At 41.1% G+C, this 19,307-nt stretch overlaps 1 protein-coding gene across 6 annotated transcripts in view; it reads right to left on the bottom strand.

The window, feature by feature from the left end:
* Positions 1-19,307, bottom strand: part of RPTOR (regulatory associated protein of MTOR complex 1) — a 451,485-nt gene that overhangs the window by 162,924 nt on the left and 269,254 nt on the right. For all 6 annotated transcript variants that reach the window (XM_082372791.1, XM_082372792.1, XM_082372793.1 and 3 more), the window contains one exon: positions 12,323-12,469. In XM_082372791.1, the coding sequence (XP_082228917.1) occupies positions 12,323-12,469 (147 nt within the window). The remainder of the gene's footprint in view (positions 1-12,322; positions 12,470-19,307) is intronic.

Raw genomic sequence — 19,307 nt, 5'->3', positions numbered from 1 at the left:
ATGAGCTACTTCCAATATACTGTTTTGGTTTTGTATTTATCTAAGATATTGACCTTTTAATTGAAATTAGTCTTTGGAAACAGCTTGCATGTAAACATAACTACTAGTGATTCAGAGGACTTTTCAAAGGCACCCAGGCTGAGAAGAGAACAGGTCCAGCTGGGAGCCACCACTCACCCTGAAGGGCACACCGCAGATGCACTTTTACCCAAAGGGGCTTCTCCTGGAGAACCTACAGGCTCAAACACCAGGAAAACTTTAATCATTAAAAGCTCACTAGAGCCTTCTGGAGGATTTGGGAAGGATCCAGAAAAATCTTCAGATGCGATACACAGCAACCAGATCCAAGAAAGACATCTGCTACCTCTTCCACACGTGTGGATAATGTGGCACTCATGCACTCAGAGCTCACGGGAAGGCTGGCCAAGCAGCTCACACAGGCCCGGAACCGCTCGCTCCAGAAGCACGGCTGGAGGTGAGCGGGGGTTGCAGGGGGAGCACCTACACCTCTCATTTTCTAAATGAAACTCTGCCATTGTGCTGCTTCTGTTCTCCATATACATATACAAGACTTCTTGATAAAGAGATGAAGGCACTGATAATTTCAGAGGAGTCTTTACCAAGTGACTTTCTGAAAATACCATCTACTTGGTAATAATTCCAGTTCTAGCTTAAAGCAATTTTTATTCTCAATTTAATAACACCTACTTACAGTGGACATTTTTGCAAAGTTCAGAGAGAGACTGAGATCTGTAAAGGAATCAGGTATTGCTTACCCAGCTCATTTCAAAGTTGTTAATGGAGCATCTATCATGCGACAGATACTGTACTAAAAATAGCAGATACAAAGTGGAAGTAGTAATTTTTTAATATATAATTTATATAATTCTATATATATCAAATATTAAATAGTAATTTAAAAAGAAGTGGTACCTATTGCTGGGAACTATGAAATCTAGGCCAAGAGAGCAGAAGGAGTCGTCTTTGTTGGAGGAATACTTGTAATCATACCGAGAAACCCCCCCAATATTCCCCCTAGAGGGCGGCTAAAGAGCATGATTATCCTGAGAGTTTGCCTAAATGGACCGTCCACTATTTATTTTAAAGCCATTTAGTTGTTAGCAATCATTTTCTAAAATGCTCTAGAATCATTCTATAACTCAGTAAAGATGCTTAATTAGAAATTATAACCAAATTTCTCCACTATTACTCTTAGATAACTAAAAAAAAGGAGATACTAAAAAATTCTACAATCCTTTACATCAAGAAGAGAATTTCCATTGGGGGCTACTGTGAGTAATGCTGCTGTGAACATCTGTGTACAGGTTTTTGTGTGGACACATGTTTTCAAGTCTCCTGGGTATAAACATAGGAGTGGAACTGCTGGGTCGTCTGAAGCTCCAAGTTTAACATTTGAGGAACTGCCAGACTGTTTTCCAAGGCGGCTGCACCATTTTACCTTCCCACTAGCACTGTCTGAGGGTTCAAATTCCTCCACATCCTGGCCAGGACGTGTAATTATCTATCTTTTTTATTCTACCCATCCTAGTGGATGTGAAGTGCACCTCAGTGTAGTTTTGATTTGTTTCCCTAGTGACTGATGATGTCCTTTTCTTACCTTATTGTGCTGGCTAGAACTTCTGGTACTACATTGAGTAAGAATGGTGAGAATGGACAGCCTTGCCTTGTTCCCGACCTTACGGGGAAAACATGGTCTCTTACCATTAAGGATGATGACAGCTGTAGGTTTACAGATGTTCTTTATCAAGCTGAAGAAGCTCCCCTCTAGCCCTCATTTGCTAAGAGTTGGTTTGTTAGGTTTTTTTTTAATCATGAAAGGGTGTTGGATTTTGTCAAAAGCTTTTTTTGTGTCAACTGATATGATCATATGATTGTTCTTCTTTAGTCTGTTGGTATGATGGATTACATTAATTGAGTTTTTTGAATATTAAGCCAGACTTGCATACCTGGAATAAATCTCACTCAGTCGTAGAACATAATTCTTTTTATGGATTGCTAGAACTGATTTGCTATTATTTTGTTGAGAACTTTTGCATCTAAGTTTGTGAGAGATAGAGGTCTGCAGCTTTTTTTCTCTTCTTCTGTAATGTGTATCCATTTTGGCATCAGGGTAATAATGACCTCATAAAATGAATTGGGAAGTGTTTCCTCCCTGTTCTATTTTCTGGAAGAGACTGTAAAACTGGTGTTAATTCTTTAAATATTTGGTAGAATTCTCTAGTGAAACTAGCTGAGTCTGGAGATTTCCTTTCAGGAACTTTTAAATCACAAATTCAATTTCTTGACTACTCACATTATCTATTTCATCTTGGGTGGATTTGGTAGTTTGTGGTTTTAGAGGAATTGGTCCATTTCTTTGAAGTTGTCAAATTTATGAATGTAAAGTTGTTCATGTTATTCCCTTATTATTCTTTCAATGGCTGTAGGATCCTGAATCTTCTCTTGCTATATTTGTTAGTCTTGCTAGAGATTTATCCATTTTATTGATTATTCCTGAGAATCAGCTTTTTGTTTCATGGATTTTTCTCTTTTTCTGTTTTACATTTCAATGATTTCTGTTCTTATCGTCATTTTCTTTCTTCTGATTGCTTTGGGGTTATTTTGCTCTCCTTTTCTAGTTTCTTGAGGTAGTGCTATGGTCTGAATGTTTGTGTTCCCCCAAAATTCACATGTTGAAATCCTAACCCTCAAAGGTGATAGTACTAGAAGGTGGCGCCTTTGGGTGGTGATTAATGCATGAGGGTGAAGCCCTCCTGAATGGGATTAGTGTCCTTACAAAAGCAGCCTGAGAGCTCTCTGACCCCTTCTACCATGTGAGAACATAGTGAGAAGGCCTGGCCATGAACTAGGAAAAGGGCCCTCACCTGATCAAGCTGCACCGTGATCTTGGACTGTCCAGTCTCCAGAACTGAGAGAAATAACTTCCTGTTGTTTAGAAGCTACCCAGTCTGTAGTATTTTGTTACAGTAGCCCAAATTGATTAATACAGGGAGGAACTTATAATTTGATACTTTTCCTATTTTCTAGCATAAGGATCTAGTGCTATAAATTTCCCTTTCAATTGCTTTAGCTGCATCTTTTTTTTTTTTTTTTAATTTTTGGCTGTGTTGGGTCTTCGTTAGTGCGCGCGGGCTTTCTCTAGTTGCGGTGAGCAGGGGCTACTCTTTGTTGCGGTGCGTGGGCTTCTCACTGCGGTGGCTTCTCTTGTTGCAGAGCATGGGCTCTAGAGCACAGGCTCAGTAGTTGTGGCACACGGGCTTAGTTGCTCCATGGCATGTGGGATCTTCCTGGACCAGGGATCGAACCCATGTCCCCTGCAATGGCAAGCGAATTCTTAACCACTGCACCACCAGGGAAGTCCTAGTTGCATCTTATCAGTACTGACATGTGGTACATTCATTTTTGGGTTTTTTTTTCTATTTATTTTTTAATTGAAGTATAGTTGATATACAACGTCGTATTCATTTCTGCTATACAGCAAAGTGATTCAGTTATACATATATATACATTTTTCTCTTATATTCTTTTTGACTATGGTTTATCATAGGATATTGAATATAGTTCCCTGTGCTATACAGTAGGACCTTGTTGTTTATCCATTCTATATATAATAGCTTACATCTGCTAACCCCAACCTCCTACTCCATCCCTCCCCCTCCCCCCTCAGCAACCACAAGTCTGTTCTATATGTCCATGAGTCTGTTTCTGTTTCGTAGATAGGTTCATTTGTGTCACATTTTAGATTCCACATATAAGTGACATCATACAGTATTTATCTTTCTCTTTCTGACTTACTTCACTTAGTATGGTAATCTCTAGTTGCATCTATGTTGCTGCAAATGGCATTATTTCCTTCATTTTTATGGCTGAGTAGTATTCCATTGTATGTATATACCACATCTTCTTTATCCATTCATCTGTTGATGGACATTTAGGTTGCTTCCATGTCTTGGCTATTGTGAATAGTGCTGCTATGAACATAGGGGTACCTGTATCTTTTTGAATTATAGTTTTCCTGCATATATGCCCAGGAGTGGAACTGTTGGATCATATGGTAATTCTATTTTTAGTTTTCTGATGTACATTCATTTTCATTCAGTTAATGTATTTTCTTTAATTTCCCTTGAGACTTCGAACCCATCAATTATGTGTTCTTTTTTTTTTCTGAGATTTTTCTGTTATCTTTTTATCACTGACTTCTAGTTGATTCTACCATGGTCAAAGAGCACACTTGTGTGGTTTCAATTATTTAAAATATGTTGAGGTTTGCTTTATGACCCAGGATATGATATATCTTGATGGATGCTCTATGGGCACTTGTGTATTTTGCTGCTGCTGTTGGTTGGAGTGTTCAGTTACTGTCAATTAGATCTTTATGATTGACATTCAACAGATATAACTGTTTCATCTTCAAAAAAAGATAGCTTAATTTCCTTTTTCCCAGTCTGTATACCTTCTGTTTTTTTCCCTTGCCATATTGCAAAAGTCTTACTGTATAATGTTGAGGAGGACTAGTGAGATCTAATATCTTTTCCTTGCTTCTGACCCCAGTGTTAAGAAAAACCACTTACCTTCTTGTCCCTCCCCTCAAGTGGGCTGGTAACTTCCCACCTGCCCTTCTCCCTGTGCATGGCTCTGTGATGACCCAGTTTAGTGCTGCCATTTTTCTGGTTGCCACCAGAAACACCATGGTCTGTGCTACCACAGATCCTTTGCGAGAGAACATCGGGCCATTACCTCCACAGCCTCTAGCTGTTGGAGGAGAGGTCCTCCTGTGATAGCAAGCAGGACCATGCAGATGGGTCCTGCTGGGAACCACAGTACCCTCACGATATCCCATGGTGTTGGTCATGATCTGTGGTCCAGAACATTAAGCAATTTTTGGCATATTTTAAAATAGATGAAATTAGAAAAAAAAATTAAATTCTAAGACTTAACTCGAAGAAGCTCCCAGTTTTATGATGGCTGCAAATAGTACACTATATTCATGGATTTGGATGAATAATTTTTACTTTGTTTCTTTTTACATTTCATACAAATCAACCAAAGATTAAACATATTCAGTGAATCATAGACACATCTAAGGAAGACAACTAAAGGTAGTTTATTCAAATGTAGTTATTTATGAGACCAAATCCATAAATAATTACTAAGCAACTACTTCATATGAAGCATCCTTGATAGGTTTACATAATAGACTTAAATACAGCTGACAACGCCAATAGAAGAGATACTGCAAGACAATACATAATTAATTGTCAAATTAATTGCATAAAAATTTGCTATATGAGGTCAGCTGAGAAAGATTTCGGGCTCAGGGAAGTAGAATTTTAGTTATACCCTGAAAGTTGACTGTATTAATGATACAATTTGCTTGTCTGTGGATTTCATTTAATCTACAGACAAGAGGTGAGAGTTCCTGAATTTTTTATGCAGCAAAATCACTTTTCTTTCACCCAAAGCTTTCAAATTCCAGGACTAGGAATAGTAAAAGGTGCCAACAGAAAAAAACTGGATCTCCCGGTACAAACCGCAGAAGGGATTGTTCACAGGTGCATTGCAGCAAAGAGTTTGGAGACGCTTAAGTACCATCCTCTGTTGCACAGGCTGATGACTGGACTAAATGTAAAAGTGCTCTGCAAACCAGAAAGGGTCGCACAAATAAAAGGCGGTAGTAGGTAGTGTCCATCAGCTAAGGCTGTCAGGTGCTCTGGCCTCCCCTGACGCTGCCTCTCCACCTTGCACGGCCCCCTCCTCTCTCACCAGCTCTCAGTGGCGGTAAGGGTCCTGATCTTCCAGAGGCTGCTTTTCTCATCAGCACGTTTCTGTGACCCTTTCCACCTTCTGGTTAGCACGTCAGCTCCCAGAGCACTCGGAGGACCAGCCTCCCATTCCACTCTTCATTTCCATCATGGCTTTATTTTCCCCAGCCGGGCACTCTGGGTGGCTGTGTGCAGCCCAATGAAAGGGATTTCTGCTGTATCTGTTTACAGGTTAACCCCCACTTACTCTCCTATAAACAGTGGAAATGGTAGCATTTCTCCTTAAATTACAAATGTGTGTGTGCTGTGGGGGGAGTGTTTCAACTACATAATAGGTTTCTCATCGATATTTGTTTTGAAAATATTCACTCTTATGAATTCTTACAGCTTGCTATACAGCTTGCTATACATAGAGTATAAGGTACAGAGGGGTGAACTTAGCCCGCCTTAATTAAAGAAAAGGGCATGGACCTGCGCAGAGTGTGTGCAGAGAAGCAAGCGGGGAAGGTGGTTCACCGCTGAAGCCGGGGGTGGTGCAGTGGGAAGGCGGAGCTCCCCTGAAGACCTGCCATCAGGACAGCCCCCTGCTCACCCATGTGCCCGAAGCCAGGTGTCCTGCAACCACCACAACCAGCCCTCCCCAGGAAGCACGTGGAGGTATTCTTCTTTAAAGAGAGTTACTGATGTGTCTGGGGAAAACTAGGGTGGCTAGTGTAGTCACCGGCTCCCAGAGGTAGAATGCTCTCTGCACTGTAAGCAAGGGTGCCCCGGGAAGCCACCTGCCTTCCCCGCCATGGGCACATGGCAACAATGGGTAGCTTCCCTTCAAATTAATATCATTTAAAAAGTAAAGAGAAAATAAATAAGGTTATCACATAACAGACTTCCTGTTTCCCTACTACCTACAAATGGTAACTATGAAGCTATAGAAGAGAAAGAATGGAGACATGAAAAAAATTATAACATGAAAGCTAGAGATGGACAAGCCTGAGCTCCGTGTAGAGTCAGCACTGCGGACCCCTGTTTTGTAGCGTGAACATCCCGACAGCAAGTCCACGGAGAATGTTCACAAATTCACACACACAAACTCCATTTAGTAAGCAGTCATCCAAGACACATACCTTTCTATAGATAAACTTAGAATTAACTTGTGATATTCAAAAATCACAGAGAGACATTGTAACACTACAAATATTAACCTTAACACAGAGCGTCGACTTCTGTTGGGTTGGCCAAAGGATTCGTTTGGGTTTTTCCATAAGATGTTACGGAAAAACCAAAACGAACTTTTTGGTCAGCCCAATATTTCGAATTCCACGGACATCCACACAACGTGCTATCTACAACAGTAGCAAAGGAACCACAGGTTTCAAAATATGAATTCTCTAGTTCTATGGGATGCACATTTGACATTTTTTGAAGAAACCTGAAGATTCTGATGTTAGTCATTTTTGTCACAATTAGTTTAAACACTTGCCATAAAATTTAGCCACAGTGATGAATACATGAGAATAATGTGTCATAAATATCAAGTCGAATACAGGATTTCAAATGGAAAATAGGGTGGTTAAGTCACTGCGAATTCAGTGATGCTGCAGGACCAAGCCTGTTTCTGTGAAAATGAGTATCCGCTGGACAAGGTCCTGAGCTGCTGGACACTACTGCTGGAGCCAGCGGGAGTGGGTCACACAAGGAAGTTTACAGAATGTCAGATCAAAACATGATTCGTGGAACTGCCCTGGTAGTCCAGTGGTTAAGACTCCGTGCTTCCACTGCAGGGGGCATGGGTTCAATCCCCGGTCAGGGGACTAAGAACCTGCACGCTGCGCGGCACAGCCAAAAAAAAAAACAAAAAAACAAAAACGTGATTCACTTGGAGGCATCATGAGAAAAGCCTTGCCAAGTGCAAACAGGCGGTAAGAGGAGAGAATGATGCCACCAGAGTGATGGCCTGAACCTCAATAACAGACTCCCCCAAAGCATGTCGACCATCCTTGGGGGAAGACATCGTCCCACCACCACTGTGGCTGCCACTGAGAAACTATCCGGGCTCCCATCCCACACCAACGAGGATGATCATGCTGAGGATCAAGTCTTACTGGGATGCAGCTCAGCCCCATCAGTCTCTGTAAAAGAAAGGCGTTCCTGTTCCCACCACCAGACATCAACTCACCTCTCAGCCTCCACAGAAAGAGAGGAAAAGGCTGAGATTTGACCCCTGCTTCATTGCTGTCTTCAGTGAAGAGAAGAATCATAACTGCCCGTGGGAAATATCCAATGGAAGTAGAACTAACGGATAAAACTTAGTAAAGACTATTTCAAAGAGAATCCACTGAAGATTTAGTCTCCTCTTCTAGTTACAAAGATTTTATATCCAAGATAAAAGTTGTTGCAAAAAAAAATAGAAATCTGAATTTTCTTTTTCTCTTTCTCTCTTAACATATATACTGTGTACTGTGGATATAAATACTCCTTCTCTGGCTTTTATCATGAATTCTTGGTTATGGCTACAACAAGGCCATCTTCTCATCTATCGCAAGAAGTAAGGGTGATACAGTTTAGTGAAAACAGCCTAAAATTCCATATCCAAACTGTCCATAATGCGTGTGGACAAAATGAAGACAATAACACATGCAATATAGCTGACACTCACTGTCAGACAGTCCAATACTCATCCCAACTCTACTCCCTTTTGCCACCCCGCCAACTATGAGGGGTGGGGCACATCGCATATGACCCAGCTTTAGCTAATGAGATATAAGGGGAAGTCTGCACTTGCTTTCCTAACAAGAAGACAAATGCGATAACTCTGCCCTGTCCCCACCTCATCCAGGCTCAACATGGAAGAATGCACTGTAACCATCAAGATAAAACATCAGAGTGGAAAGATTAAACACAGCCTGGGTCCCTAATGGTACTGCTGAATAATTAAATCATTTGCCTCAGAGATCTTAGTGAAAATGACAAACTGTTACTTGTTTAGAAAGCAATAGTGAGATTTTTCATTACTTTCAGCTAAAAGCAGTCCAAATGCAAACACTTAAAGCCTGAGAAAAATTACTCCCATACATCAGTTCTTAGGTTGTTATTTGAGGATTTGCCCTAGCAGAACAAAGGAGAAAACTGAGAAAGAGACAGAGGTGGGATCTAGAAAACAATGGATGCTTCCAGGAGAGTAATAAGGAGAAATCCCAGGATGACAGCTTTGGAGCAGGCCCGTTAAGAACAGCCGATTGAAGCAGGCAGTGGAGAGCTGGGAAAGAAGAAACTTTGGGAAGAGGCATATTCTGAGATTCAATACTACCCGTGCAAATTTAGGAACTGAGGAAATGTTAAAGATCTAATTCAATAAGAAAAGAGAAAATCTTCAGGAAAATCAAAGAAACAAAAACTGTTATAAAAATGGAAAGCATAGCACCCTATTTAGCCATTCAATGAACAATATTTACATGGTCATAATCAGGGAGTTGAAGTTTAATATTTGTCATTTTTTAGAATCAACTCATACACAAAGCATGGGGACTTAATTATGGTCAGAGACTAGAGAATAATCATAAAAGTGCAGATGACAGAAGTTGGAAAGGTCCAGAGGTAAAAGAAAGTCCAAGGAAGCTGAGAACCTAAAGCCAGAAGATAGTACTGATTACTGACGAAACTAGAAATAAAAACGTCAGGGTATTATTTCAAATTGCAAAGGTTACAAAGTATAGGGAATCCAAATATAGTGACACAACTAAATGGCAGTGGGGAAACAGGAGGGGGCAGTTAGTGACTCACCCTCTTCAATTTCTGTTTAGAATTCACAATTTAATACAAACAACAAATATGACTTAAAACTATGTAACATGTCTCTTTACTATCAAAGTCCTATATAATTTCTCCAATTCTTTAAATAGAATTTACTAATGGCAACTCTGTTTTTGGTTTATACAGTAGCAGAAAGCCTGATAACCAAAAATTTATGAATCAAGCAGTAGTAGTATAAGCATATTATTTACATTTATAGAGATACTCACAGAGGAACTAGAAATATAAACAGTTAAAATAGGTTCCCTATAGTAGCAGAGTCTTGGCCAAGGAGGTGTGGGCCAGGGCATATTTCATTCATTATAAACCCTTGGTACTATTTAATTTTTAAAATCATGGCATATACTAATTTAGTAAAAATAAAAATATTTATCTTAAAAAAAAACATGGAAAGCAGAGAGAATTGAAGACTTTCCTTAATTTTCAAATTACAAAGCAATATGACACAAGGAAACATGTAGAGACCATTACTGAGGGACAGATAATGCATTTTTCCTGGCTATGATGAAGTTTCAATTGTGTGCAATAATTTATGCCATGCTTTCATGGAGGCATCTTCTACTTCACCTGCAGTATTCCTTTGAGATGGAAGTCCACAATAAGTAAACCTCCTGCTCCCAGCAGGAGCACTGTGCAACGGAGAATATGAAAGCTGATAATCCTCTCTTAAAATTTATGTCACTCATATTTGTGTTAATGTTTATTACTTGGAGGCTTTCTGGTCCAGGTTACTATTTTTTTGCATTATATTTAATCACTTTTACCCTGTTTATTTTTTAAACTCTGGCACAAACCATTTTACCTGTCAGTTTCTTTCAGTTTCATGTTATCATCTACCCAATAAAAGTGTTAAAATGTATCATAAATTTACAAAGAATCTGGCCAACTGTAGACAGGGAAAGAATTTTTTGAAAGAATAAACCTAAGAGGCCACACAGGATTGCTGTTTCTACAGCAGATAAAAAAATGACTAACATGAACATTAAGATATTAGCTGGGAGCCAATTTTATCATTTTAATTTCCGCTGTTGATGCAAGAGACCAGCTGAACAACAGCCTATAATAGTAAGTGTAATGGAAAACCGTAAGACTTATCTGCACTGTAATTAAGAAAAGAATGAAGATAAAAGTCAGAGCTAATTATAAAACATATGGTATAACTTTGCATTGCCATCTATTTGCCACTTCAGATAACATATTTTTCATTTATTCTCCTCCATGAGGAATTAGTCAATTAAACATTTCCCTCCTCGCCCCAAAAAGATGCATGGAAAACTTTTTTGTCGCATTCAATGAAATGAACAGTTTCTTAGGCTGATTAATCCTTGGCAACATACAGAGAACATTTACAGAACCGACAGAGCAGATACTCCCAAGTGCTAGAGCGTAAGAGGGAAATGCTTGTCTTCTGCTGAGAAGGGTGGGAGAGGGGCTATATTTAACATGTTTTAATTAACAAAGGCTGATGTATTGGTCTTTCCTTAACCACACTGAAGCTCATAAGTTGGGGATAAATATCAGGCTGGATTCTTTGGCATTTTTATTTACACATTTTAAATGGAAAACAAAAAAAATGTTTTTTCAATATTTATTAACTTGATGCAAGGAAAAGCAATTACCTCTTGGTGCTTTGAGTTTTTAGCACTCATAAGATAACCTATCCCTTGGATAAACTTAGATGAAATGCCTAAAAGCAAGGTAAAAATTTAATGATATAAAACTTGACCTTTCCCTTCTCTTATTCTAGAATGCAAATAATAATAATAACAATAACAACTTGTGGCACTGGGATAAAGGGTAATTTATCAGTCACTCTGGTGCAAAATTCTGCATAAGGGCCTATTTATAAATATTTTAACTTATAAAATATTTATAAATTAACTGTATGACATGTTAAATTCCCCCAAGTAGAATTTCAAATTTTATTGCTGATTATTTCAGCAATATCCTCTGATGAAATGTGAAAAACATAACAATACATTAAAGTTGAATAGACCCAAAAAGGCTTGAGGAAACATGTACTCAGTGCCATTTCTGTTCCTGAATTGAGAATTTCCTGCACTGCAATCAGTTGGAATTCATGACCCCCTGGAGGCTGCAGAATATTTTATTCTCACTCTTGTGCAGGCCACAGAATGGAGGCCTCTTAACTGAAAGTGCCTCTTCAATTTCTCTTTAGAATTCACTGTTTAATTCAAACATCAAATATTAATTAAAACAACCAAGTAAAATGTTTCTTCACGATCAGAGCACTACACAGGCTCTCCAGTTCTTTAAATGGAAGGCACCAACGGCAGCTGTAGCTGTTTTGTTTTCTGTATTTAGCGTAGTAGGGGTTTTTTCCAACACAAAAGACAAAAAAATGAGGGCAATAACTAAGATGCGGGTGGAACTGAAGACTGCCCAGACACGGGTCCATTTCTCCGAAAATAAATGTGTCTGCTTTATTTTCACATTTATCTCAAAGGCAGAGCCCAATGAAGCACAATTCAGCTCTTTAATTTTATCACTTAGTTAAAAATCAGATTAAAAATGACACTGGGTAAAACGAGATGTAAAATTAAGCCCAAGAGCTTGTCCTGAGTCCTTTCCAAGTTCTTTGTCTTGGACCCCACCACCTTGCCCTGAGCACTCTGAGCCTGCCCCACCCAAAGAAACAAAACCACAGCTCCAGGCCAACAGTCCCCCGCCCCCACGCCCATCCCCATCCCCCAGTGTGTTCAGGGCCTCACCTCCAGCTCCTGCTCCCTCTGCAGGGCGAACTGCTTGAAGGACTTGACGATGAGACCAGCGTTGGAGCAGTCGTAGACGAATATGGAGGGGCTGCCCATCCATGTCTGCAGGTCGTATATAGACAGCGGGATGTACTGCGTGTAGTTCTGGAAAAGAAAACAGTGCATGTTTGTGACTCACACCTGGCGAACTCTGCCTGCTCACCAGCACCTGCGCCTCCAAGAGGGTCCCATGCACGGGGCCCGCTGCACAGAGCGTTCCTGAGCTACCGTCTCTACCCACTGCGAACAGCAGCAAACTAACCTCCCCACCATCTGCCCACACGCTGTTTCATCAGGTAGAACGGGGCAGTGGCACAGTTCAACCCCGAGCTCCTCTCCTCCCCTGTTCAGCTCTCGCTGCCCGCTGGGAGCGCACTCACTCCACTGAGGGATTTCCCTCCACGTGTCCCACCACGGGGCCTTCACACCCACCCTTCCTCTCCCACCCGCTTGCAGCCAAACCACAGCTTTCTTATAAATCCCAAGGCTACGCATGCTACTCACACCATTCCTGCTCACCATTTACTCCGTAACTTCTCTGGGCTTATACAGCAGAACACGTTCCTCGACTATAAAGAAGATGAGCTCAGAAAAGTTGATCGGGTCCTCAAATGTGCATGTTTTCCCTGTTGCCCCTTTAATTTCAGAGCTACCCATAAGCACTTTATCCTCTAGATGATTTAGATCACATTGAAGGAGTTCAAATAGATTTGGCTCCGTAATTTTTTTTTCAAATCACAGAACACATATTAACATGAATCTGCTAAGTGAAATATTTTTCTGGACACACTGTACTCTTCAGTACTTGAAAACACTCCAGCGATTACTGGTAAACATAGAGAGGAATGGTCCTCATCTCACCAGAGAAATGACTAAAATCCTCACTCAAAGGTAACATTTTTAAGCAATTCTTCTGCATAGAATGCCATCACTTATTTATCCTTCCTCAGGCACCAATAGTTTAAGTAGTGACACTCTAGCAGAAATCAATTCTGTGCACTTACAGTAAAGGTGACTGTTTCCTCAAAGCTAAGCCACAAACACTGCCTCTGGTATTGCCAAGAGGATTGTTTCTAATGCAAGGGGGAAAAGGAACAGAAGACAGAAAGACCAAACCAGGCCTGGAGAAGACTGTCATCAAGGTGGTGGCGGCAGAGGCCTTCCTGATATGCACACACGTCACCAGATGCAAGTCCCATCCCAGACGGGGGAGGATGTGCCAACAGCACAGGTGTGGTGGGGCTGCAGACATCTCTATCACGAGGGGACCACCCTCTGCTTACGCTGTGCCATTTCACCTTGCTAAACTGCCATCACCTGGTGTCTTGTTCTTCGTCACTGCACGAGTAAGAGAACACTTGGATATGCTCTCTCTAAGTAAACTCTCACAGAAGGATTCTAAAGACGGCAGTTCTTCCCTAGTGAATCTATAAAGGCAGTGCCCAATCAAAATACCATCAGGGGTTTCCTTAATGGAATCTGACAAGCTGATTCTAAAGTTAATGCTGAAGAGAAAGGTATAAGAATAGCACACACACACAAAAAAAAATTGTAAAGAAGGAATAATGAGTGGGGACTCACGCTAGCAGATATTAAATACACTATAAATCTATGGTAATTACAGGATGGTACTGGGGAAGGCAAGACAAACAAATCAACAGGAGGGAAAGCCCAGAAACAGAGCCACATATATAACTGTAATGAAGGTGGCATTTTAACTCAGTGAAGAAAGAAGGAACAATTCAACAAGTGATACTTGTAAAATCCAACTAACCATTCAATACTGCCATCTGAGATTCCACACACAATCAGGACAGATTTTAAAAATAAATACGAAAGCAGAATAAAACATATAAAAATTTATTTTGGTGTAAGAAAGACCTTCTTAAACATATAAAACCCAGAAATGTTAAAGAAAAATAGAACAACATAAAAATTATATAATTCTGATAAAAACACATACCCGTGACAAGCAATTTAAGAGTAAAGTAGGTACAACATATGTGACATAGGCTTTATATTTAGAATGTGTGTGTGTATATAAGCTTCTGCTGCAGATCAACAAAGACAAAACAACAAAAACAATATATAATAGGCAAAAGCTTCACACAGGCAATTCACAGAAGAAACATGAATGATCAACAACTATGAAAGTTTCAAGCTCTCGATTAATCATGGAAATGCAAATTACAATGAGAATCAGCCATCTACCTATCTTCATCCAGCAAACTGGAAAGAAATTTTAAGTATGAATAATACCCCGTGCTGACCACAATGTTCAACAGGGGGCTGGCTTATTGTTGGTGCAAGTATAAACTGAGAAAGCTATTTTTGGAAGGCAATTTGGGTGGTTCTTAAAATTTTTACTGTACATACCTTTGACTTCTAGGTGTCCATCCTACAGAAATACTTGCATTTGTATACAGAAATGTACATACAAGGATGTATAATACTTTCACTGGTAAAAACCTGTAAGCTGTCTACATGCTACTGTGGAAAAGACTGGCAGTCTAACACCTATTTTTCCCCTCTTCATCCTCAATGCAAGTTTAGCTGAGCACAGTTCCCAGTTTCCTTTGCAGCTAAGTCTGATATTGCAGCCCAATTCTGGCCAATGGGACATGATCAGAAATGTGTCTAAATTATAAGTGCCGCCCTCTTTCCCTTCCCGGGAGGAAATGTGAACATGGCAGAGGACATAAGCAGGGGGACAACAGAGCTGTGTGATGGAAGGGGCTTGGGCCCCATGTCATGACGATGCCACAGCAGTCCCAGACGGCCCACAGGGACTATCACAGCCAATCTTGGATCCTAATATATCCAATATGAAGGGATCATTAAGCAAAGGGGGCCCATACACCCACATTATGGAACACCATGCAAGGTTATTTATATGCACTGACATGGAGAGATGTCAGAGGCTTGTCATGATTTTAAAAATGCAAGTCTTAGAATCTCACATATAATATCCTGTTTTGTGTGTAAAGCACCACATGCCCAGCACTTAAGCTGAATGAAATGAGGACTCAGCAGAAATGTGCTGAGTGAAAGGTCCTATAAATGGTGCTGAAAGAAGAACACAGGACTGCTAAGGGCTGCTTTCTCTGACTGGGGAGGTGACAGGGGTGTGGGGTGGTAAGAAAGTGTCATATCTATTTCTTTTAAAACTTCTGTTCTCTTGGAACCTTTTAGAATAGAAATTACTTGTATTTTTTTAAAAAGACAAAATGCACACAACTATTAAAAGGAGGGAGGAAAAGGGTAAGCTCCGGGGTTCACTATAACATACTTTCCGTTCAGTCAGTGTTTCATAATGAGCAGGTATTACATGTTATCTGTACAAGTAAAAAGGCTTCAGCACATGCTGCATTGGACAGAGCAGGACACAAGTCAGCGCCTCTCTGGGCACAGAAGGGAAGAGCGCTCCTCTCCGGCCCTCTGCCCAGCAGCCTCCCTCCCCTTGTTCACCTGCAGCCCCCACTGCTACGGGGGAGAAAAGGGCCAAAAGGAACCCTTTAATTGGGCAGGGACACCCTTACACTGAGAGGAGAAAGGATTTTAGCACCAGCCTGGGAAATCATCACATTTTTTTATGCCAGCCACACTCTGCTGTTTATCTGCTTCCCACAAGGTTCTAGCTCAGTGAGGAGCAGCCGAACGTGGCTGGGGCAGTTCTGACCCCATTCCTGCCACCACGTCATCCAAGTGACTGCTGGGAAAGGGCGATGCTGTCATCTTTGCTGCCTTCTAGGTACAGCCCTAGAAGGCCCCAAAGGCAGCAAAGCAGCACGCAATAAAATATATTTTAACTGTGTTTTGAGGTCTGGCCTTTTGAACTGAAATGTAATTTTTATATTTCCCCCAAATCAAAAGTTACTTTCTAAATTTCTGAGATACAAAGGTAATTAATGGTGACTCATTAAAATAATAAAGCACTAATCCATCAGGAAGCTCATTAAGGGTTTTCCCTTTCATTCCCTGTGCCACCGGCTGCCACGGAAATGGTTCAGGTGGAGTTGTCAGCCACCCAGTCCCACTGGAGGGCAGAAGCACCTCCATTTTCTAATGCTTTTCCAAGGGGCAGCATGCAAGGAGCTTTCGGAATTGGTCTTTAGCCTCACGATTTTTAGTCGTGAGAGGGTCTGGCACCTTATACCGTCCACAGGGATGCTCAGCCAGAGAAAATGGCTTGGACCCACACCTCCACACAGATGGGCTGCATGGTGGGTGGCAGCCTCTGAGCAGCAAGGGCCTCTGCGGCTGAAGTGGAGACACCCCAGCACTGTGGACGTGTGAGGCTGGTCAGTCAGTGTGGGGCTCATCCCGGGCACTGCGTCAGGCTTGGCAGCAGCCCTGCCAACAGCACTTCCCCCTCTCTGCCCAGTTGTGACAACCAAAAAGGTCTCTGGACACTGCCAAATGCACCCTGAGGGGGAACCTCCCCTGGTGAGAACCAATGCCTTTGAGGAGAGATGATTTCATTTAAAGCAGTAGCTGTATATCTGTAGTTTAGTAAGCCCGTGAAATTTGGAAGTCTGTTTTCCTTAGGGATACAAAATCAACTCTATTAAACCATATTGAGGAAAATGGCCTTTGAGAACGAATCCTTATTAGAACACGAGCAGGTGGATCTCATTTCCCATCTCAGAAGGATCCTGGGGAGTTTGTCAAGCTTCGGGCCAGAATCACGGTCCTGCAAACCTGCAAAGGGAGGCCTGCAGGATGACAGCCCCGGTGCTGCAGCGAGTGAACAAGAGAACAGAAACAACACCCGAAGTGCAACTGTTTCCACCCCGTGCAATTATCCCTGTGTCTTCTAGGCTGAACCAACCTACAAAAGCTGGAGAAGTCAAAGTCCCCCACGCACTGAAGGCTGCCAGAAACACTCCACAGCCTTTCAGGCAATGGTTTGGTTTCTTCCCCCACCAAAAACTACGAGCACAGAGAATTCCTAATCAAAGCATCTTTCCATTCTCTTGAAAAAACATATTCAAGGCCATGTTTTCATTTCAAACAAAGAAGTAGAAATAGGTTTTAGATAATTTATTCATTACATTCCACTTTATCTGTCAGGTTATATTAAACATCAAAAAAAGCGCCACATGCTTCATCAGACTGTCATCACAGCTGAGTCAACCACAGAGGCAGCCAAACACTGAGCCCTGGGACAGGAGCTCGGAGGAAGGGCACTTTGTTCTCCAGGTAAAGCCAGCCACCTCCTAAGAAGCAACTCTCCATCTCCGAGCAGATTCTAAGTTCAGACAGTCCCTGACTCCCCGATGGTTCAACTTATGAGTTTTTGACTTTACATGGTGCAAAGCGACACGCATTCAGTAGAAACCATACTTTGAATGTTGTTCTTTCCCAGGCTAGCGATATGCGGTCCGATCCTCTCCCATGATGCTGGGCAGTGGCAGCGAGCACAGCCCCCAGTCAGCCCGAAATCACGAGGGTGAACAACTGATACACTTACAACCATCCTGGACCCAGACAACCGTTCTGTTTTTCACTGTCAGTACAGTATTCAATAAAAATTACATGAGAGAGTCAACACTTTATTATAAAATAGTCTCTGTGTTAGATGATTCCACCCAACTGCAGGCTAATGTAAGTGTTCTGAGCATGTTTGAGGTAGGCGAGGCTCAGCTACGATGTTTGGTAGGTTAGGTGTAGCACAGGTGTTTTCAGCTTTTGGTATTTTCAACTATGATGGGTTTATGGGGCATAGCCCCACTGTTAAGTTGAGGAAGGTCTGTACATCTTCTGCCAAAGAACTCAGAATGTGAGTCAGAAGTCTTAGCCATAGTAAAATGGCATCCTCCTAAGGGCTTTCCGGTAAAACCCCCAAGGATGCATGCTTCCTCTGACCTCATAGACAGGAACCACAGGCATATCTGGATGTGTCATCCTGGCTTTCCCTGGGCAGTAAGGGAGTCTGCATACAGCTGTTCTCCGAGGAGAGCAGAGAGCATGGGTAAGCAGAAGATTCATCTTCCTTCTGAAGGAACCGGTATTGGGAGGTGATGGCCCAGAGATGTTAGGTATGGGGCAATGGTACTTGTGAACCAAACACTGCAGGTTTTAAGTCACAAGCAAACACCTAGTCCCTTAAAATCCTTAAGGCTGAAGGTTTATTGGCTTTGTTGATACTTTCTCTGCCTTTCCTTTACTACAGTTCAATAATTGTTTACCTTATGAGTAATGCTAAATAAATGTTATTTAAATAATAGAATTTATTGGTTTGGAAAAACTGCACATCACTATCAAATAGATGCCTCTTATTCTGATTTAGTATATAGTTCATTACTGAGTCTGTTGAAAGATGGATCATAAAGGTTTTTAAATGTGCTAATATCAAAAAGATGTATTTGTGATTTTTTAAAAGCAATATTTGTGCCAGACCACATTTAACATTTGTTGTAATTGTTACTTTATCCATATTGAGAATACAGCAGTTGTCCCCCTCTCCAAAAAAAGCTGTTAATTTTATTGTAAACTTGACTTTTCTAGCATTTTTGTGTTTGCTTGCAATAGCTGAAGACCATCAGAAAAAATTCTCTTTCTTCAGGAGAAGTGATGGAAAACTTTGGGCTATCTCTTTATAAGAGCTTTAAAGTTTTTAAAAAATATTGTTTTCTTGATGCTGAGACATAAAACCTTAGACCATATCTTAACTGACTTCTCAGATGTCCTATATTTGAAAACCAGATTTATGGAGGAAGAATTCTCAAATGAGTGTGCATCAGAATGGCCTAGAGGGCTCATTAAAACGCAGATATCTGGGCCCCTCCCCAGAATAGGCTTCCATAAGTCTTGGGTGGGGTCTGATAATGTGCATGTGTTATAAATTCCAAGAATACTGCTGCTACTGGTCTGGGACCTGTACTTTGAGAATCCCTGGTGCAGACAGTGCAAATGTTGATGGAAACAGAGAACATTCACT

Source organism: Balaenoptera borealis (genome assembly GCF_965194805.1).
Source record: "Balaenoptera borealis genome assembly, chromosome: 20".
Classification (NCBI taxonomy): Eukaryota; Metazoa; Chordata; class Mammalia; order Artiodactyla; family Balaenopteridae; genus Balaenoptera; species Balaenoptera borealis.
Note: the sequence above shows the minus strand (reverse complement) of the source record. Positions and strands in the feature narration are given on the sequence as shown.